At 41.9% G+C, this 22,726-nt stretch overlaps 1 protein-coding gene across 7 annotated transcripts in view; it reads right to left on the bottom strand.

Annotated features, from left to right (window-relative positions):
* The window catches only part of LOC121178074 (receptor tyrosine-protein kinase erbB-4-like), a 242,733-nt gene that overhangs the window by 139,520 nt on the left and 80,487 nt on the right, over window positions 1-22,726 (bottom strand). For all 7 annotated transcript variants that reach the window (XR_005893457.1, XR_005893458.1, XM_041032583.1 and 4 more), the window contains exon 2: window positions 2,407-2,558. Coding sequence is in view for 5 of the 7 variants with exons in the window: in XM_041032583.1 (XP_040888517.1) it covers window positions 2,407-2,558 (152 nt within the window). In the remaining 2 variants the exon portion in view is untranslated. The remainder of the gene's footprint in view (window positions 1-2,406; window positions 2,559-22,726) is intronic.

Raw genomic sequence — 22,726 nt, 5'->3', positions numbered from 1 at the left:
CTGCACAATGCAACTGCATAAAATGTATTTTACTGTAGGAAATTAAGCTCCACCCAGGAGGGCCTCTAAGCAGGTTAAAACAAACACTGAGATTTATTTGTGAGTACAAATTGACCTAGATCTGACAGACTGGGCTAAAAAAAAAAAAACTGATTTATCACATTTCTGGTCTTCCTGCACTCACCCTGGAAGGGAGACAGAGAATAACGGTAAGTCAGAGAGATGTGGTTTGCAGGAAAGCTGGACCTGAGGAGGCTGCAGAGCCGTCTCATCCATCTAACTGTCAGCATCTCACCAGGCAAAAATCACCAACTCTTCCTGTCTGTCCCTGCCCTCTCTCCCTCCTCCCCTCTCCATCTCTGCCCTGTATTGCCCTCTACTCTCTTCACATATACACACACATATACAGAGATATATGCAGACACAAACACACACCCCCGCGGCACGGTAGCTGAACATTGTAATTTTAGCACAGCAGCTGTTTTTGCCTGCCATAAAAGTGACACCCCTCTAGCTCTTCTCTCGCTTCCTCCTCCTTCCTTTTCTCCATCCCGGCTCCTTCCCTGCATCTGCACTATGTCCATCCATTTGTCCACATATACTGTGTGTGCCTCCCAAGCTCATGCTTTAAACAGAACATACAGAGTCCAAGTACATCAGTTCTCCTTAGCTATTCCCAGACTGCCTGCTGCTCAGAACATGCAGTGTATCTGCAGAAATGTGCACAGCACGTGTGTGTGATACATGTGCATGTTGAACTTAACTTGAACCAGCCTGTGTGTGCTGCAAGTTTAGGGCAATTTTCAGGATTGCAGACTGAAAATAAAAAGGGAAAAAAAGAAAATGATTTCTTAAACCAGTGTTGCAAACAGATGAAGTGTGATTCTTTGGTTAAAGGAAAAAGAAATTAAAAAAGGTTGTCCACGTGAAACATACTATCCAGGTGGCGTCTCTGTTATCTCCTGACCAATCAGGTGATGGCTACAGAGTTCCCATGGTAACCACACAACTCCCAAATCCTGACCCCCCACCCACCCCCCCGTTCACATCCACTTAACAATCCCCCAGATGCTTAATTGTTTCCCTAATGATGCTGGGCCTAATGGGACTGTTTATGGTATTCATTTGATAGCGCTGGCCCAGTAATTAGACTACACCTCACTTCATTAAACAGCAGGGGGGGAGGGATGGAGCCTGGTGCTACATACAGTACATACACATGCAATTGCACAAGTGAATTTTAAAACACAGTCCCGATGATGGAAATGCACAGATCCACACACACACACACACACGCACACACACACGCTTGGAGACAGGCATATGGAGAGCAGCTCCAGACCCAAGAGACGATTGTGTTCGAAGAGAATAGCGATGGCACTTTACATTCAGAGTACTGCACATTTGCCTGCAGTGCCTCAGTGTCGCACAGACATTTCTTCCAAAGCAATTCTTACCAATTCTCTTATAATTGGTTCCACTGTCCTGTATAGTGTTGTCTTGTACTGGCAAAGAGTTTCAATCAATATCGACGAGTTCTCTCCAAGAGAATAAGATGCTGAACTCAAGCTGGTTACATATTGTAACATGCTCTGGGATAAGAGATTCAGCAAAATGCCTCCAGTGCACATGTAAAAGTACATTTAGCAAAAATCAATGCAGTCTAATACAACTGGCCTGCAATAAATGTATGCAGGGTAAGAGCAAGAGGAAAAAAAAAAGAGATGTGCTTTACTATCTGTGAAACATTCGAATGCTCTCTCTCTATTTTTATATCATTGGTTCTGAAAGTTTCCAAACCTGTTCCACTGGAACTGTGACACTGAAACGTTCCCCCCTCACGCCTCTGTCCATGGTGCTGAAACACACCAGCCTTTCTCTAGTCTGGTCTCTGTGTGTGGTGCTGAATCATTCCCATTCTCTTTCTCTTTCTATGGCTGTATCTAAAACCATTCCCTATTTACTATGAACAACACTGTATTTACTGCGTCTGAATTCCAAGCACTATGCTGCATCAGCGATGATGAAAAATTATCATGATTTTAAGCATCTGAAATCTCAATTTACTGCTCAGCTTAGCTGGCGTGAACTACTGAGTCTCTGCTATGAAGTAAATAGAGAATAAGTTGGATGACAGAGACCCAGCCTTTATCTCCATCCATGGTGGTGGGTGAAACATTCCAACCCAGCTCATTTCTTTGTCACTGTCCATGACAGTGAAACATTCACACTCTGTTTTTCTGTCTGTCTCTCACCAATAATCCTGAAGCCCAGTCCTAGTCCTCTCCAAAGTGCTAAAACATTTAAATGCAGTCTTTTCCACTCTCCATCTACCCACACACATGCAGTATGATGCTGTGAACACCTGCAGGAGAAAACAAATCAAAGGTGGTTCCGCGTTCATACCTTAAGGAAGGAGAGGTTGCGGTTTCGATCGATGCTGGTAATCTCCAAATTGCCCATGACAACTTCGCAATTCTCGTAGAGCTTCTTGAGGGTACGGTACTGCTGGTCCAGGTCAGACAGGGTGCTCAACTTGTTCTCTGTGCCAGGGCAAACTGGAGGCAGAGACAGGAAAACGTGTCATTTTAGAGGCAATCTGTTGTATGGAGTGATTTAACACATTTAACACAAGTTCAGCCTCAGAGGGCTGAGCCACAGAATCATTGACTTCAGATTAAGTCAACTAACAGGGAATTAAAATGCAAGGAAAGTACTTTAGTAAAACATGAATAAAAAGTGTAATGAATGTTTTTTAAGTCATTCATAACCACAGTAGTTATTAGGCTTAGGCTTAAATGCCACCAAGCTTGATCACATACAGTAGGTTATCATACTGTAGCTGCTTAATACTTAAAGGTCACCCAACCAGTTAACGTACAGAGGTTAAGTTACATTTTTTCAGTGAAAATTGATGTAAAATGTGATACTTTTCTTTTCCCTATAGCTCTTCTCTGTGCTTCAATATACTAAACTGATTATGTGACAACACTTAAGGGAGTTAACTAAAACGGCAGTCTGCAGTTGCACGGTTCAACGGCTGCTGTATAGCAGAGTTTCAGAAAAATTTTAGTAAAGGAGAGATAATGAATGAGGAGTGAGAGAAAGGGGGAAGATTAAACCGAGAAACATTCAGGATTTGAGATTTTAGGACTTTAACTATGCGACGTGTGAATATGAGACAGAAAGAGAGAAAAAAAGGGAATTGAACAAGGAAGGATTTGAAGGACAGAGAGAATAGTGGCAGAGAAAGGGAGGGTCAGGAGATTACGTAAATTGCTGAAAAGAGAGCAGAGTGTGGCAGTCGTGACCCTCAACAATGAGGGAGCCACGAGAGTCAAGACTCAGGGAGGGACAAGTGGGGTGAGAGGGGTGGATATCATTTCTCTGAGGCAGTGACCTACAGTCTGGGTCTGGCACCGGCACACTGTTTAATCAAAGATATTCAAATTGCATTGGTTGACCTTTACAGAGGGTTTCACTTGGAGACTTTACTCGGCTGACGAGATTACAAGACTTTGAAGATATTATAGCGAGTAGAAACGGCTCAATTGGTATGAGGGAAGGCTGGGCAAATTAAAACGGGTAGGGGTTTTTTTTTTCTTTCTTCTTCTTTAGCAACACACACACACACACACACACAAACAAAACCATGAAAGTGCAGACACACACAGTAAACACACACCTCTTTCTCACATCTCTGACAGCTTCCAACACTTTCTGCCAAACATTTTTTTTAAAAACTCCACACTAGTGGCAATGACACCAACAACTACAGCCCAGCCCAGCTCAGATACTGAGCTCCGATTTTCATTTCTGCCTTTTCATTTCCAGAAAATGACACAAGGCTCTAATAATGTTGTTCTACGTGGCCAAATAGGGGAAATTGTCCAAGAGGCCTGAATTCAGAAAGCTGTATTATGTTTTATGTCAGTGGAAAAAGAAATGAGAATCGTGTTCTCCTTAAAAGTGATTGTGAAAATGAATTTGAAAAATGCACAAATACCAAGGGAAGTTCTCACTGGCAGAGAACAGAAGACCACCGTAATTGTGCAAAAGAGGACATGGGTAAAGATGGTATGAAACAATAATTCATCTCCTCTCCACCTCTTTGCAGAAACAAGTTAAAAACACATAGATTCTGTAAATTACAGCCGCGGTAATGATAAAAGCACAGCAACCGACTAATGCAGCAGCTACCACTGTAATTAGTTCCTCCGATTTCTACCCATCAAGCACTCTTTCCGTCCCTGCCAGCCTTTCCACCACACCAGTCAGCCTGCGTCCCCAGCCTCAGCCCTGCGACCATCTGCTCCGTTCAGCTGGCACCATCACTGCATTACCACAGGCACGGCTGGAAGTTTGTGTGTCGGGGTGTGTGGCAGGCACTGGAATGGAGTTTGGCACAATGTAATTAAAATGCTCATTAAAGTTTATATGTGGCTCAACTTTGAGTAGGCCTTACTTTTAAAGCTAAATATCATTTCTGTCACCCCCAGCAACTGTCAACATCATGTTAATATTACAATTCCACTGCTTCTTCTAATATTTTTACCACAAAAACTTGTCAGGACAAGTGCAAAACAAAATAAATCAACTCCCACACACTGTCAACACTTATGGTGATTTTTTTTTTTTTAAACTATGTTTAAATTTCTTTAACTGATGATTAATCAAAGGAAACAACTGAACTGAATATTACTGGGTTTTGGTCTGCTGATAGGACAAAACAAGGGATTAGTAGAAATTATTTTGCGCTTTGTGCAACTGTCATGGGCATTTTTAAAAAAATATTTTCTGATATGTTATGTACCACATGATTAATCAATATAATAACTGTCTGAGTGATTGTTATCTCTAGAACACATCTTGAGGTTTACACCTAAGGAGATAAATGCAGCTAAATAAGAGTCAAATACAAGATTTTGTGGCTGCAAATGTGATGAATGGTGTCTCTTAGGGGTCAGTCAGCATCATCCATATAACATTTCACCTTTTGTCACGGCCTTTAAATACACCTGTTGTACATTTTTCATAAGCTGCAGTTCATATTCTCCATATCCAAGTACAAGAATTTCAAAAACCTAAAGAGGAAAATGAAGAAAAAAAAAAACAATGGACCATTGCATAGTTGAACTTGCCCCTATATTGAACAACATTGAGAGCTCATAAACTCCCATATTGCTTTATGGATCGTTGGCTCTGCAAAGATGAGCGCACTTCCTCTCCTCTGTGATCCACCATATTGCTGTGGGTACAGGCTGTATGGGACAGAATGGCAGTGAGGGGACCTGAGCTATGGTGATAAATGAGATTTGCTGACCACACACACACACACAGATGAGTTATTAGATGAAATGATTTAAGAGTGGCCACAAACTCTAAGGAAGTCCACACAAGGATCTGAAATTGGTCAGATCAATAAGCGTATGTGTGTGAGCACTTTTTTCTGTGTGTGTGTGTGTGTGTGTGTAGATGAAAGGTTAGCGGGCATCTGTAATAATCTGTTATTGAAACCTACTTGCAGGTGCGTGTGTGTGTGTGTGAGGTTATGTCTGTGTGTGGTGATAGAAGATCAGAGGGGAGAGGTGAAAAGTGAGGAGAAAACAACTCTCAAAAGCCAATATCAGCCGGCAGCACACACACATACACACACACACACACACACACACACGCGCACACACACACACACAGACAAAGAGAGAAATAGCCCTCATTCAGGGTGAGTAAGCAAGGTAAAGCCAGGCAAAGAAAATAGAATTGAAAAAGAGAGAGGGGGAGACAGAGAAAGAAAGAGAGACACAATCTTGTATTTGTGAGAGTGGAAATGATGTCCGGGAGCATTAGCATTCATATCGACACGTTCTACTGTAAATGCTCTTTTCTCTGGGCTCATTTCGAAAGTGTCTAGCTCCATCTGCTCTACCTCTTCCTCTCTCTCTTTTCCTAATTTCTTTTTCTCTGCCCTCAGCCATCCATTTCGCTGTCTCTGCCCTCTCTCTCTCTCTCGCTCCCTCCATTCTTCTTTCTCTCAGGCTCAGCGGTGGACAATGTAAGTATTGAGCTGTTGCCTTTTTTTTCCCCGTTAATGCATCGGGTGACATAGGGCCATGTCCACTTGACAGCTCTGGTGTGTGTGTGAGTCTGCCTGTGAGTGTGTGTGGAGGGGGAGCAGATATCTGCCAGTCAGGGCAACAGGCAGAATATCTCTACAGTTGTGCCTTATACAGAGACAAAGACAGGCAAGGCAGCCTGTTGGCTCAACAACAACAACAACAACAACAACAACAGCAACGACGACGACGACAACAACAACAACAACAACAAAGAATAGAATAAAAGGAGGTTAAAGACAAATGTTGCGACCTTGAGTGTATCTGTGTGTTTGAAGTGACCAGTTAGTACCAGAAAGCAGAAGGAACAACAGAAAGAACAAGCAAGGAGAGCAACGGCAAGAAAGATGAATGGACAAATACAGGAACGGAAGGAACAAAAAGATTTTGGTAAGAGTATAGTGTAGCACAGTTTTTTTTTTTTTACACCTTCAGCAGTCCAGCAGTGCAGATACTAGACTCCAGTGACTCAATGCCTTCACTAGAAACTCAGCTTCCTTATTCACTTTGATGACGTCCATGTCCTTATAACTAATAGATATTGAGAGTTAACGAAAGGAAAGACTAGAAATACTAATAATGAGTTGGCAGCCATTAACAGGCAGTGATGATAGGATGCTTTTTTTCTTTTTGCTCCAGTTTAAAAACAGTACGTGTGTGTATATACCGTGTCCCTTCAAGTTGTTTTTCTATCAGAAACCGTCTGGATTTAATCTCTCTGAACTGAATTACAACTTAATCCCGTTTTACACCATTCTTCCTGGAACAGGCAAACGAGTTTAGCAACAATGACGAAGCCTCCTCGTGTTTTTAGAAAGCTGTAGTGACTAATACAGGCCAGGTACGAGCAGAGAAATGTCTGAATGTGATTTTGGCTCTAGAGCCCATTTCTGATCCATCCATGAAGCGAGAGACGAAGGCGGACAGTTACCTTCTTGCTTATTCTCGCTGACATATTGAGCTGTGCTTGTTCTCATTTCTCACTTCATCTCTCCTCCTTCACATTCCTGCCTCTTCTTTGGCTTTTATTCTTGCTGTGTCTGCTGTCTTACCCTGTTTCTGTTGCAGTTTTTGACCCTCTGTTCTGTTTGCATTAGCAATAACTTAAAGAAAAAGGGGGGAAAAAAATCTTCAACTAAAATAAAATTTTGTTTAAATTAGATTTTAGGTCCAGGACTTCTTCTATGAGTCACCATTTTCTTATTTCATTTCTGTTGGAAAAAATATAAATTATGAGCTACTAGAAGAGAAGAAGAAGAAGAAGGAAGAGTGTATACATTTAAACAGTGGAAAAAGCTGTGACCTCTGGGGTTTGAGCTGTAATGGCTGATTGAGTGGGTGGCGCAGAAGCTGCAGGGGTCACCAGAGTGACATGAACATGACATAAGTGAAACAGTAGGTTTAAATCTCTAGCACAAGGTCACGGCTCTGTTCACTGGACAGTGGTGCACTTCCAGCACAGAAACATTACAGGAAACACACTTTGTCAGCTGTTTCCTTTCCCAGTTTCAGTGAAAGTAAACTTACATTTTGCAAGCCTATTTGCGACTCAAACTGCAAGAAAAATATCTTGTGTCTACTCCATAAACAGTGTTTATGGTGCAAAAGTTTGGTGCTATCAGTTTTAGCAGCACAAAGGGGGGAACATCCAAATGCAGTCACTCAGACTCTCTTTCTAAATGTCCTTCCAGAGAGGAACAAGCAAGCAATTTCACCACACTGAAGAATAACTGTAGATTCTGCAGTGACGTATTATCTACTAAACTGTGCTGTGGATTTACAGGGATGTTTGTTAACAGTTTATCTGCTGGTGACATGAGTGTTGGAAAGTAATAGAAGACTTGTGAGTGGAGGAAAACTACATTTGAATCATGAACCTCTTGTATTTCTGAGTGGGTTTGAGGTGGCAAAGCGGTGACATGAATCTCGACTGCAGAAGTTTGTTTTTCTTGGGGACAGATCGAAGGTCACGGGCAAACAGAGCATACCTCCTATCAGTACAGGGCGAGGAAACACATAACAGCATGATCCTGTAAACATCTGTTAGGGAACGACACTCAGTTTTTAAGAATTTCTTCAGCTCTATTCCTACCGCTTCAGGACAGCTTGATCAATAAAGTTAAAAGTAAATACGGTAGAAAACTATCATCAGCTGTGAAGATGAAAACATGACTCCACACTCACACAATCACAGGTTTCATTTTTGAGAATTTTTTGAAAGACAAGAGAAAAGAAATAAAAATATATCTGTGGTTTTATCTGGGCTTATTATGATTATTTAAAGTGGTTGGACATCAGATTAAAAAACATCTATAACACAAAATCAGGGCTGAAATCCGATTTACATTGATTACATTTCATTACATTGATTAACCTTTTGGTCTATAAAATAAAAAAAATCATTCACAAATCAATCATTTGTGTAATTTGTGCCTTACAGTCTACAGCTACAGGCGACAGAATCAAACAAGGGAAGCGGCAGTTATGCGTTATGCTTCTTACACCACTAGGAGACACAACTCACATTTTCTCCCCATATTTCATTTCACTTCTGGTTACTGGAAGCATTTTCTGAGCTGTCAGCATCAGAGAATCTTCCTCAGTGAGAAATGTACGGTATGAGGCTGAAAATTCCTCTGGTATGAGCTGCAATTCCATCCAAGAGAAGCCACTATCCATCCCTTCATCACAAACCACTGACACACACACTCACACACACACACACACACATCCTGCACCTCAGCTGACACACTCCCACACACCTGGCTTCAAACAAACCCAGGAGCCTGGACCACATCAATGGTGGACGGTTATTACTGAGCCCACCAGCCTTCAACCCCCATCATCCTCATCATCATCATCATCATCACCGCCATCACCCTCCACCTCATCATCATCTTCTTCTTCTCTGCTCCTCAGAAGCCACACACACACACTCCTGAGGTGGTGCTGACGAGGCAGCCACACAGCTTATGGGCTCAGCTCTCACAGCTGTATATGAAATAAAGAGTTTCATTCCAAAACGAGATACCAACCATTAGGAAAAAAAAAAAAAAAATCATCTACTCTTACAAAATGACTGATAGCACAAATTAAACTCCAGTTTGGTACTTTTTTTTTCCAAGGTTGCCCTTGGTTAATAGAATGGTAAAACTTTTACAGACAGTTAATAATGAATGTCAAATTTCTGATGTTCCACAGCTTTTACGTACATTTTAACACATTGCTAAAATATATATAGAACTCCTCAAACACACATTAAAAGGTCAGTGTGACCTCTTATAAGCTTTTTTATATGTCCTGAAGTGAAACAATTCTATTCCTATTTTAGGAATTAGTTCATGCTCAGTTCATTCAGTTCATTTGGCATGAAAGCCAAGCCCACAGCACCATAATAACAGATGTAATAAAAACAATTATGGGATAGAATAATTTCTAAGTAAATCAAAAAAGTGGAGACACTGCAGCTATTTTAACTTTGCTCCAACTTTGCAAATCAGGAAATAGTGAAGTACTTGTGACTCTTTAAAGAACTAGGTTAATCTTTTTCTAATCAGCCTTCCTCTCCACATCCTTATCTCTGCAGGTGCTGCTTGATGAGATGTCATTTTAATCCAGGCAAACTTTTACTTTTCTTCACTTGGATAAGTTAAACTAAGCACCCAAACGTTTTGGATGTTTGTCTAAATTCAAATCAAACGGCCTCCTCCATTTTGGTTTCTGTTCGTGAAGGCAGAAGAAGAAATCCCTCAGAAAAGGAGAAGAAATGAGCTCATTCCGTTTGCAAACAAAGTCTGTCTGGAAGTGTAATGTGACCGCGGCTGTTGGCTGCATACAGGTCCAGTCTGTTCCACCGCTAAAAGCCTGGCAAAAAGATATTAAATCTTAAATGATCTTAAATGTAAGCTGGAGAAATTATGGTATATACGAAAGATGGAAAGACTGTGGAAATTACGCCCTTAATGATGAAATATTAGACGTCAGTTACCCAGAACATTAAAATAGCAGAAGGTACAATGACGGTAAGCAGCAGAAACCTGAAATATACTATAAAGTCCCAATGACAGAAACAAGGCCACCACATAAGAGGAATTTCCATTAGTTTTGCATATTAGGGTGTCCCAGCTTCCCCACGAGTTTAACTTCAAATTGTCCCTGACAGCTCTGGGCGGCTGATCCGGGGCCAGCGGGGTTTCAGAGCCATCAATCATCTCTCAGCAGGGCCCCCTTCCCCTTCATGCTCACCGCCTGCCCCCCCTGTGGATCCTCTTCCCACCTCCACCTCCTCTTCCTCTTTGCCCTTCCCTGATTTTTCTAACCACTTGCTTTACTCTTTTTCTCTCCTTCACCTTTTACTCCTTTGACTCTCCATCCTTCCTGCATCTTTTTTTATTTTCCTTCACTCTGTCATTCCTCATTATTCCTCCTCCATTTACACCATTTTTCCTCTTTCCCCCTTTTCTTCTTCTTCCCTCTTTCCCATGGGGCATTCCCATGTATCTTAATCCCCTACCCTTCCAGTCACCATCACTTATCATTCCATGTATGTCTACTACACACACACACACATCATGAAATTCACTTAAAGGCATGACTGTCAAGACTCACATCCTCTTCTGTACAACACACACATGAACACTGGACCTCCTCCATCAAAAGGGCAATCATTTCTCAGTGGGCGCTGGGATATCACCTGCTACACTGACACAGGTGGGTGGGGGGTCATTTGTATAACAGATGTGTGAGTGTGTGCGCCGAGTGCATGTGTGTGTGTGCATGTGAGTCAGACACAGGTTTAATGAGTCGTCCCAGCCAATTTTCAGCCGGTGGCTTCTCTTTGTGGGGAAATGAGGTTTGTAGTTAATGTAGCACAGAAGGGCCTGTGATCATGTGAGTGTGTGTGTGTGTGTGTGTGTGTGTGTGTGTGAGAAAGTGTGTGTGGCAGTTCCAGTGAGTTGGCTCCAAGCAGAATATTAGTAGGAACCATATGGGAAAAATCATTATGAAGGAAGGTTCGAGAACATTTATGCAGAGAGGCCTGTGTGTTTCAGTATCGGAGGATACGCCTTTGGTGTAAATATGCATGGAGTGTGTGTTTTTGTGTATGCTTATTTGTGCTTGTTCAAGTGTGTTTAGCTCCATTCTCCTTTTATAAATCACATTATGGTGTGTGTGTGTGTGTTGTGCAAGATTCACTAACTTGAGTTATTCCAAGCACAGCAGTCGCCTTCAAATTGTGTACAAAGTGAAGTGGCGTGTCACAAATACAACATGCCAGAGATATAATGAAACACACACACTCAAACACACACACATGCGATGCACAACACTTGCCGTCTGTGCTGTCATTTTGCCCCCTGAAATGAAAAACACACACACACACACAAAAGCACCACCACCGATGCAAAAACATCCTGTCTGTACGCACACATCCATGGCTTTCCATGTAAACACACACACACACACACACGCTAACAGTCAGAGGGCCAGGGGGAAACTGGCCTCCCAGAGGAGGAAATAAGTTTGGGTTGGATGTAATGAGCAACTGAAAGGCAAATGAGCCCTTCAGTGTGACGGCCTCTATCTAAACCCAGACAGCCTGTGTCTAGGGAGACGCTTTATTGCTGAGAGAATCCAAAATGTCATTCATCTATCTGTACTCGGTCACCGGCCTCCCTCCCTCCCTCCCTCCGTCTCCCCACCACCTCATTCCACTCCTGTCATCTTCTTTACGCTCTTCCTCTTCCATTCTCCTTCCCATTTTTTTAAAACATTCCTTCCTATTTTTCCCAAACTCACTCCTGTGTCGGTTTTTTGACGTCGCTCTCTCCCCCTGGCTGTTGTCGTTCAAGGTCTGCCTCTCCTCCTGTCCTCCTATTACACTTCTATCACTCCCCTCCCCTCACTTCTCAACTTCCTTCTTCTTCTGCTGCTTATAAAAACTTGTCTTTCTTCCACTTTTTCCATCTGTTTTTAAGCTTTCTAAGCACCGTTGCCACTTACTACCACACCTCTCCACCTAATTTACCTAGTTCACCATCTTTGCTGCTTGCATTTGCATATTCATTACCCATTTTGTCATGACCCCACTTTACAACAAAATTAGACAAAAAAAGAGCAGCATAACTTCACATTTGAGAAGTGGGAACAATCAAATGTTTGGCAGTTTTCCCCAATTACTTGCTAATTAGGAAAAAGTGAAAAAAACTCCCATTATAATTTCCCCTAACTCAAGGTGGATTATTAAAATGACCTGTTCAGCCCGAACAAGTGTTCTGAACGCCAAAATAATAAGTTTCCTTTCATGTGTGAGCTCATGCTGATGTGCGCAGTGCAGTTACTCTAGATTAATGCTTAACATCAGGCTTTGATATCACTTATATGTAAAAATTATAAAAACAAAAGTGCCGATTTGTTTCCATGTTTTTGCTCAAAGGTTCAGCCAGGAGAAATCCACTCCCCCAAAAAATCAAAAGACAGATTTCTTTGTCTTACAAGTCCTTAAAATGCTCTTAAAATGGAAATTTGAACAACTAGTCTTATCCGCTTTGTAAGATATGAAGTGAAACAGCTACTAATGGACCTTGTGGTGAGCTTGTACTGTACGTGTTATGTTTGGAAAAAGGAGAATGACTCTGGAGTTTGTTTGAAGATCTTCTGGCAAATACAGGAAACAAGAATCTCATGACAAAACTCAAAGAAGAAGTAGACGAAACAGTAGGCTCACCATAAAAGTCCATTACAACATCATTTCATTGAAAAATAACTCCTGGGATACTTTGAACATCACAGATTGCTGATGTGTAGCAGAGTGTGATAGAGGGGTATATCTTCTTTTAAAAGAATAAGCTGAAGGCTTGGAACAGACTGAGTCTGCAGTCTGGCTCTTGACCACATATTGTAGCCGTAGGCACAAAATTCAATGGAGACAATCGGCTGAAAACATGGCAACAGCATCAAACAGTCCGCCGCGTCTTGAACTGAATCCCAGTCTGTTGAAAACTGCTTGAATAACCGGTGCCAGGAATAAAATATGGAACTATTTTGTTTACAGAGCCAGCCAAGATGGACGCCCAAACAAGGCACTGAAACCCGTGTGTGTAAGTTGCGATAAAACTCATCCAAGTCAAGTGCGAGCTCTGGTTTGTGACACTGCTTTGAATTTACAGATACTGAGCCCAGTCAAAGTCTTCCTCCTCTCCTTTTGTCTTTTAGGTCCTCTGTCTTTACTACATAACACTCCTCGATTTCTCCTCCACTCCCACCCTCCTCCTCCTCCTCCTCCTCCTTCTCTCACCCCTTTTTTGTCTTTTTGTTTTTAATTCCACACGGCCACTCCATTCGTCTTTGGCAAAATCAATAACCATTCGCAGGCGTGCAGGAGTTGAGGGATGTAAATAGCAGAAATCTGACATTCGCAGGATATAAAACAACAGGCTTTCGATATAATCAACAGCAGTGCCGCTGCCATTCCTCAAACAATCCATAGCCTTATTAAAAAGGGGCCAATAATTTAGCCCTGTGCGCCGCCGATGGAGGGTGCGTGACAATAGTGTCTGATGAGTCAGGAATTGTGGCTATGACAGGATGAGGAGGGATGGGAGGGAGTGATTGAGGGCGAGGACAGAACACGGGGTAATTTGTATTAGTGTTTACAGTGTGATATTATGTGTGTGTCACATAATTTTCTTTTTGGTTTTACATATCACTGTTGTCTCTTTGTGGATTTATTAGAGCAGGTTCATCTGCCTTTAATTTGTTTTTGTGGCTGTAGCACAGTCTTGTTTAATGTAGGTATTCACTCTTTAAGCAAAACAAATATCCACAATAATAATCTATAATCAAAAAGGACAGGACATAGATATATTATTGGATTCATGTTCAGAAGACGGCAAGTCAGAGGTACAAAAGTAGAAAAAAAGCTGCTTCCCTGTCTTTTCATTAAAAAAAAAAAGCCTCCTCAGAGAAGAAAGAAGACAAACCGACAGGAAGAGGTGAGGAGAAAGCAAGAGAAAAAGATAAACAAAAAGAGCAAAAGACATGCAGAAAAGGCCAGAGAGCAGTCAGTGAGGGAACCATCACTGCAAATACCAACAAGAGCTGCTGCAGCAGACTTACTGTGGGAAAAGAAACTCAGACCTAAGATTTACTATGTGTGCTGGATATTGAAGATGTGTTTATGTGCATTATTTGTGCATGCAGTGTTAAGTGAAGTGTCTTAATGCTTAAATGTGTGTGGGGGTGCGCATGTGTGTTGTGTGTGTTTTTGCAAAAATCGAAATAAACTGTTCTCTAGCCCTGTACTGTCAGCTGTGGAAAAGTGTGTTATGTATGTGTGATTTTCTTGGCTGGTTACGTGTGTTTGGTACATGTGTACTCCACAATGTCCTCATTTTAAAAATGTGTATGAGTGCGTATGTGTGTGTTTGTTTGTGTGTCTCCATCACCAATCAGCCAGCAAGTTGTCAGACGCTCAGCAGGAGAGTCTGTCTGTGTGAGTCAGTCTTTCCCTCGCTGCCTCTCCTTTCAACTCAACCTGCTTTCACATTTGCCAACAGAGAAAAAAAAACTCGTCGTGACCTTTCGGCGTGGCCATCCAGAGCAATCGATAATTATGAAATTAAATGGGTTATTGCGCTCCGTGCTAACTGAGGGATGGTTATTGCTCATTGGAGTAGTAATGAACTCAGGAGCTTGTGAGCAATTCCACCAGCCCTCCTCCCTCCACCTCCAGGGGGGCTACGAGATGACGACATATCACTTTACATCTGAGTAGTTCGTGCAAGAACACACAAAACTTAGCCTTCTGATTGATACGCACACACACACACACACACATCCCACACACACACAGCGTTTAGCTTGATCCTGCAACATATTCGCCAAGCACCATGAGCACTGAAACCAATGAATAAATGTAAAAGTTGGGCAGCACTAAAGTATAGGCAAAGAATCAAGAGAGGGAACATTTCCAGACTTGTTATTTTGCTAAGTGAAAAAGTGCAAACCATCTATTCTAAGCCAAAGATACCTGATCTTTACTAGATTTGTAAAGCCTGTTGCACTCACTTGACTGGAAACATATTTCCATTTGAAAGCTTTTGTTCGACGGCTAAGTATGCATTTTCTTTCACTAAGTATGTATTTTCTTTTCCTAAATATGTATTTCCTTTTCTTCCCTCGAAAGCTTGCTCTTTTTTTTGTCATTTCAGCTTGAATTATAGCAGTTTTATCTCACAGTGTGATGCAAAGCTGTGACTAGGTTTCACTCTAAAAGCATCAGGCAGTTTTTACATATACAAAGCTATCATTTGTTTTATCGACATGGAGACGTGGGAAACCAAAACGAGATAAAACCAATAATCTTAATAATAATAATAATAATAATGGTCACCAGTAGGTGTGAAGTACATGTGAACATTCCTCTCCTTTATCATTCGCTCTATCTCTGCAGTATCTGTATCTATGAACTGATAATCAAAAACACAATCATATAAGCTTAAAAAAAAAAAGACTTAATTGCTAAAAAATTATTGGTAGCACTTTGTGTCACCGCACACAGCGTCTTTGTAATGCACCCAGCCTGACCTCCCCCATTTCCTCCCCCTCCGTTTCTCCCTCTCTCTCATTTGACTTGAAAGCAGGACCTCAAATGTTGAGGCTTAATTGCTTCTGACGCTCCAGTGGCAAAGTTAAGAAATGAGCCGCAACCTTTCTTTAGGCAAGTGACGGCATAAAGGCAATCAGTGTGAACGGGAAACATCACTGTGTGATGTGCAGGGGTTATGCTATATTGAAGAAATAATTTAACCAAGTCATCACTATTTTACTTCTTCTAGGATGTTAAATGAACTGTAGCTTCAGAGCTGGAGATGTTCTAGCTTTAATATTAATATTTGTTCTACAATAAGCAGACAATTTCAAAGAGCATATATTTTTCTAAATGCTATTTGCGATACTCACACACTGTATAGTGTCTTTGTCAGAGTAAATTTTACATAACTGTTCGTAAAAGGCCACCAAACTTATAAAACCATAAAGCATTTAAAGTTTGGTGTCAAACAGTGGCATGAGGAATAACTTCCCCCCTTCAAGAAAATAAATTACTTTTGAATTTCTTTGCATAGAAAGCGAAGAGAGATGCAGAGAATTAGCTTAAGGATGTCTGACGATGTTTGAGTTAGCAGAAATGAGAGATTATGAACTCAAGTTGAACAAAAAAGAAACCTAGAGCTCTTTAATGAAACTCCTGTGCAAATATGTTATAACTTTCTGGTTGCATCTTCAAATTAATTCCTCAGTTGAGTGATTTCTCACTAAGTATTTTCACTTGCCACAGCGCCTCGAGTGTTGGTCGTCAGTTTATGTGCTAAAAAAAAAGTGTTAACTTGGTTGAAATCAAAATAAGTCAAACGCTTAGATGAAACGAAAGCTTGAAGATGTTTTAACATGCTAACAACTCACAATGTGCTGCGCCTCAGTTGACTTTTCAAGGATTACTTTGTTTTTTTTTTTTTTTGTTTTTTTTTGTATGACAGCATGCCAGAAATAAGCTGCTACAATCTGAAGGCTTCAAAGTCTTATTCTTCAAAGTGTCATTTTGAAACGCTTTTTACGAGTTTACGTTTGATTAGTGAAGTTTTTTCAATAGGAATCTGTGCTGGTGATTTGAATCTATATTTAAAAGGTTTCCAGCTGTGGAGACTGGCATGGTTTCCCATTTTTCCCCCATGATGTGACAGTTTTCTACCACTTAGAGGTGTGAGTCTGTGAGTCTGGCTGCTCTCCTTGATATCGGAGGTGATACTGAGGACTGAGGCACTGCCTACTCCGCTGTGGTGGGATTTGACATAAAGAAGTGAGAGTGGGCGGTAGGGAGGTTGGTAGGTAGGTAGGGAAGTTTCTTTCCATCCAAGCTGACAGTGTTGACAAATGACAGGGGAGTGTGTGTCTGAGGCGGGTGCGTCCTTTCTGTGCAAGTTAGCACACAAGTGATAGAGAGAATAAGAGAGACGGGGGAATGAGAGAGGGCTAAGAGAGAGGGGAGGAGATAGGGAAAGAGCTTAGTCTGCCTTCAGGGGGAATACATAAGCGAGGGGGATGAAAGGTAGATATTTTCACAGGTGGGCTAGAGGGAGGAGGAGTGAGAAGATGGGAGCGGAAGAGAAGGGAGAGAGGAGTTTTGGGATGAAAGAAGCAAAGTCTGATGGAAGGAGGCGTGCATGAGGAGGGCTGGGGAAAAAAGAGCACAGAGAAAGAGAGAAACTCGTTGATGAAAGTTGCAAAAGTGGGCAAGACTTTGCAGACATAATGATCTCCTATTTGAGCTCGTAAATAGGTCCACTTAATTCAACAGACTTGTAGCTGTGTGTGTATAAATACATGGAAATTAGCTTAGGTCTCAAGTTCAGAGGAGGACAGAAAAAGACGTATATCTACCAAATGAAAACTGCGTCACAATGTTGGGCCTGATTTCTCTCTGTTCACTTTTGTTATCCACTCATTCTGCTCTATTTCTCTCACTGGAAACAGAGAAGAAAGGACTGAGGGATCTGGATCCCAGTCAAGAAAGATGGAAAATAAGCAAACAGCATGTTTGCCAGATTACTGAAAATGTTGTCACAGAGATCTGCCATTTTAACAAGTCAACTTCATTTCAAAGCTTGAGCTGTATAATTGCTTACCAGATAAGTTAAATGGCAATACTGGCAGTTTGTTTCCATCAGGGAGAGTGATGTCAGCAAGAGGGTTTAACGGTCATGACCTGCAACTCTTTAAAAAGTCAATTTTAGACCACTTTAACATAAAGACATTAGGTTTTTTAGTTCGTTTCATTTAGTTGGAACTTCTTCCTACAATATATAGAATGAGATAAAACACACATAATGAGATCCGAGTCAATTTCCTCATTACAGACAATGACCTGCCACTGCTTTCATTAAAGTGAGACTGGGGGATTCTCCAGATCCCTTGGTCTCAAGAAGCCAGCACTAGTTGCACCACCGGAGCTTAATTAAATCTCTGATCATTATAACTGACTCTCGAACCATTAATGCCAAACTCAAACGACGGACAACGCATGAATATTTGATATTCTCAGTCTGGCTGACGCGCCGTCTCAACAGGATTGTCTGCAGAGTTCAATTCTTGCAAATTCATCACAGAATATTCAATACAAAAGTTATTGTTGAGGATCTTCATTCTCTTTGCCTCAGAGGTGTCCTTCAGTAGACAACACACAGTTAAAAGAGCATCACACACAAACAAGCACAGATAGACCTGTGTGTCCAGACACACTTGCTGTTTGCGGTGTAATGCTCAGTGCTGCAGTTCTGCAGCTTAGCCAGGGCACTTTTTTTTTTCTTTTACATCTTTACCTTAAGTGACAAAGCCCCAGTAGCCTTCTCAATTATGTTGTGCAGGTGCAGTCAGCAAGAAAGAGTAATTGCACTGGGTGTTTGGAGCTCCCTGAGACGGATTGGAAGCTCAGGGTAGAGCTGTCAAAGGCTCCCGAAGGACTCACCAGGTTGTGTGTGTGTTTTCTGTGTGTGTGTGTGTGTCCTCCTGCCACACCACAGCAAGAATAACATTATGTTTTCATTTTGCATGTGCATGTACTGCATGCCACCATGCACGTCTCCGCTGTGTGTTTGCATATGCACGAGCTTGAGTATGATACGCATCTATTAGCAAACGCCCGGGTGTTTGCGCTGCCTGCCTGTGTTTTCTCGCCTGGCATTTGACAACTGCATCGGGCCGACCCGCTGGCTCCCTGACAGTGACAGTCGAGTCCCCAGGACCTGTCAGCGCCATCACACATGCCCTCGGGCCCCTGGAACCTTCTAGATACTTGGGCAATAACACTGCAATAAGCTCCTTGTTACAGGCATGTCATCAGGCCTCGAGGGACATGCAGAGAAGGCTGGAGGGTCACCAAGAATCAGCCAAATAAGCCCATAACAATTTAGGAGAGAAGGAAGCTAATAAAATGTGATGCAGAACATGCACGAGAATCATGGGAAGTGTAAATTCAGATTAAGGCTAAAAGAAATCCAAAGTGAAGATTACAGGGAGTTTAACTGATTCTAATGTAAACGACCTTATTGGTTTGAATAAAGCTTTTTTTCATCTTTTTTTTTTCCACAGTCTTGATCCCAAGGGTATGCAAATAAAGACACTAAAATCTTTCGTGTTTACCCAGGAGAATGGCGTAACTGAAGACACCTGAGTTCCATCTGGCTTTGATTCAACACCCAGCGCTGTCAATTCCTACGCCCCATGTCTCCCTGTCTGACTTGATTTCACTTGGATAAACCTTCACCTATTCCCACCGGCCCAATTGAGACTTTGAATCTGCCTTTAAAGAGATTTCAGTTTGAGAGGTTCACCTTTGAGTCAGAATTCAGTAGAGGCAAGCCGGGAAAGGGAGGAAGCAAGAACGGAAGGAAGGAGACGGGAGCAGAGTTTTTTTTTTTGTAAATCTGTCCTGGGGACTGATGTGAGAATTTGTTGGTTAAGTACTGAATTTTATAACTGTAAAGACCAAGTGTGGGGAGATAACTGCACATAATTAAATCTCTGGTGAGTTAAATAAGGGTGAAGTTAACATATTCCTCTTTTGGCAAGAAAACATAGATGGGCACAGGGCAGCTCTGGCCACTGCACCTTTGCACTCGTTGGCCTGGTTACACAAAAAAAAAAAAAAAAAAATCTGAATGCTCCGTCAACTTTCAGTGAAGACAAAAGGTTTTAAAAAGTATAAAAGACAGAAACTGAGGTCTGTGTGTGCCCTTGCAGTCGTCATTGTCTAGCAGTGCAGTCACGAGGTGGCTGAGGTGGGAGGGGAAAGGAGGGAAAGTTTCTGCGGGCGATGCTGCCACCTGCTCCAGATGTGGAATAAGGCACAGATGTGCTGGTTTAATTAGCCTTGCCAGAGGTGCTGCGGCATGATTACCCTGCTCCGCCCCGAGAGAATGCCTGTCGCAACGGGTGTGTGTTTGTGTTTCACAGCCTGTGTACAGAGAAGGGAGTTTGACAACAGTGTAGATGGAGGGAGAAAAGGAAAGAATAATAGTGTGTCCATGTGATGCTGCCTTTTTCCCCCTTTCTGAGTGACTTTGAGATCTGGATAGCGGTGCAAACAGAGAGATAGAGAAAGAGAAAAAAGAATTTTGAGTGCATGGCATGTGTCTCTTTCTAATGTAGAGCAGGAAGAAAGAAGCTTGATTATGCGTTTGTGTGAAAAAGAATGTGTGTGTGTGCATCATTACGCGCCTGCGTGCTTTATGTCCCAACGCTGCTCAGGCTATTCCATCTGCCAAGCAAACCTGAATGACCTAGTTGGGAGTGAAATGTGCCATAAAAGATCGCTGATGGACGAGGGAGAACATGGTGCTAATGACACGGCTACATCCACATGCCAGCACTCTCGTCTAATGAAGGCCCTCGCACCAGAAACAGTCACCTTTAAAGGGGTTTGCCACTGAGAGGCGAAACAAAGGCTCAAGCAACGTCAGAAATCTTCAGATGACTTTCTGAAAGGGCGGCTGACACTCACACCTCATCAGGAGAACATCAAGGCGTGGTGAAATATATGAATGGAGGAGAAAAGAGTTCAAGAAAATGTCAACTTTTGGAGATTTGATGGAAAGAATGTCAAATGGGCTGTTATATTCAGGCCATTTTATTCATGCATCTTCAAGTATCTGGGTTAGGCCTGTAATCATGAAATCTCTTTGTGGGAGAACTGGTCTCACTAAGCTAATGTCTGTGAGATTACACAAGTGTGCACAAAAGCACAGAGATGCACAGGCAAAAACACACAAACTGTGTCAAACCGCAGCAGTTGTACCCAAGTTTGACGAGTTGTCCTGTGTGAGTTGCTTGTGTATGATGTTAATCTGAGGGAAATTAAGACAGGAGATGTTTTAATTAGCAGAACCCAGGAGACACGGAAATCTCCGTGCTGCTACACATGCCATGCGCACACTGATGAACACATTCGCTAGGGGAAACACATACGCACATATTTGAGGGCAGAAAATATATTATTTATAGATTCAGCAGGTATTATACAGTGTGAAATGCAAATACAGTAAAAGGAAAGGAGCAGTGGGCATGGAAAAAGGAGTAGGGCTCACCACTAACACATTTAATGGACGGATGGATGGATGGATCTACGAGGTGAGAAACGAGTGACTCTGCGTCCAGGAGAAAGTGTGGAAGAAAAATCAAGAGAGGCGACAGAAAAGCCAAGTACAAAAGGCAGGACTGTGCAACGAACATATGGGTAACTGCTGTGTCCAGTCTGTGTGTGTCTGTATGTTTTGCCAAGCAGACTATAATTGTGTGTATTGTACCTACTGATGCCTCAGTCCCCTGGGTGCACACCACAGGGCAGCAAATCTCAGGCTGTTCCATCCATTAAACACACAAGATCAGCCTGTCTGGTCAGTATGCGCATACACAACACACACACACACATGCCCACACACATAAAAAAAGCATGTGTGCCTGAGCAGGTATGAACACACACATATGCAGCTTGAATTCCCACAGTATTTGCTGCTCCTCTAAGAGAAGGAAAAAGAAAACAAAGGTTGTTTCCTTGGTTTGAATATTTGCACCATGAAGCATGAAAGCCACATGAAACACTAAAAGCTATGATGATACAAATCTGAGAAGAATGTGAGAGTTCAAATTTAACTAGCGGAGAAATGTTGGCAGTCAAATGCTCTAAGAATAATTTTGTTTTCAAAGGCAGGCAGACACACAATAGTTGAATAAGAAAGACTCAAGTGCCATGTTTATAAAAATGTCCTTTGGTTCTCAGAGCCCATCCAGGGATATGCAAGAAATAGCCTCATTTCCTATAGTTATGATCAATTAAACCACTTTCTGTCGAGGGAAAAGAAAAAAAATAATAAAATAGGTGTATTTGTATTCTTTTTAAAATCAAAAGTTCTTTCAGTGTCATTCATTTATTTACCAACAAACTTTTTGAGGACATTTCAAGGATTTTAAAGGCTGCTGAAAACACTGACATACTCCATGAGATGGGTTGACGTCACCGCTCTTCCATCTCAATAGCGTGAGAGTAAACCACCCCCAAAACTGCCTCTGTGGCTGCAAAGCTGACCCTGAACACAAGGCTAGGGAACTGAAAAGAGCAGCTTTCTGCCCGCCACACTGTCATAATTCTAAAATTAATGTGAGTGTTTGTCTATTTTCAAACAGGGATTCTGATTAAATGGCCCTATAAAGAATGAAAAATGGCTTCTCAAAACAGTTTGCGTGAGCACAATTGCCCCCTGTAGGTAAATTAATTTCCTCCTCTGCTCAGAAAGGAACACAGCATGTGTGTGTTCCAAAACAAAGGAAGCGAAACTGCTCCTGTATCTCACCAAAGCTGACCTCCAGCCCTTAGACATCACACACAGAAAACAGCACTACAGTAGGCGTGTCACTTAACACGTGTGACAGTTTAAGCTGAATTGATCTCTGTGAACATCACTGGAATACAGACGGTGAAAGGAAATATGAAGCGGCCTGAGTCCTGAATTAAATTAAAAGTTTACCTCATAATACTGTCATTTGATTTGCATGCCGGCCCT

This window comes from Toxotes jaculatrix, chromosome 24 (genome assembly GCF_017976425.1).
Source record: "Toxotes jaculatrix isolate fToxJac2 chromosome 24, fToxJac2.pri, whole genome shotgun sequence".
NCBI lineage: Eukaryota > Metazoa > Chordata > Actinopteri > Toxotidae > Toxotes > Toxotes jaculatrix.
Note: the sequence above shows the minus strand (reverse complement) of the source record. Positions and strands in the feature narration are given on the sequence as shown.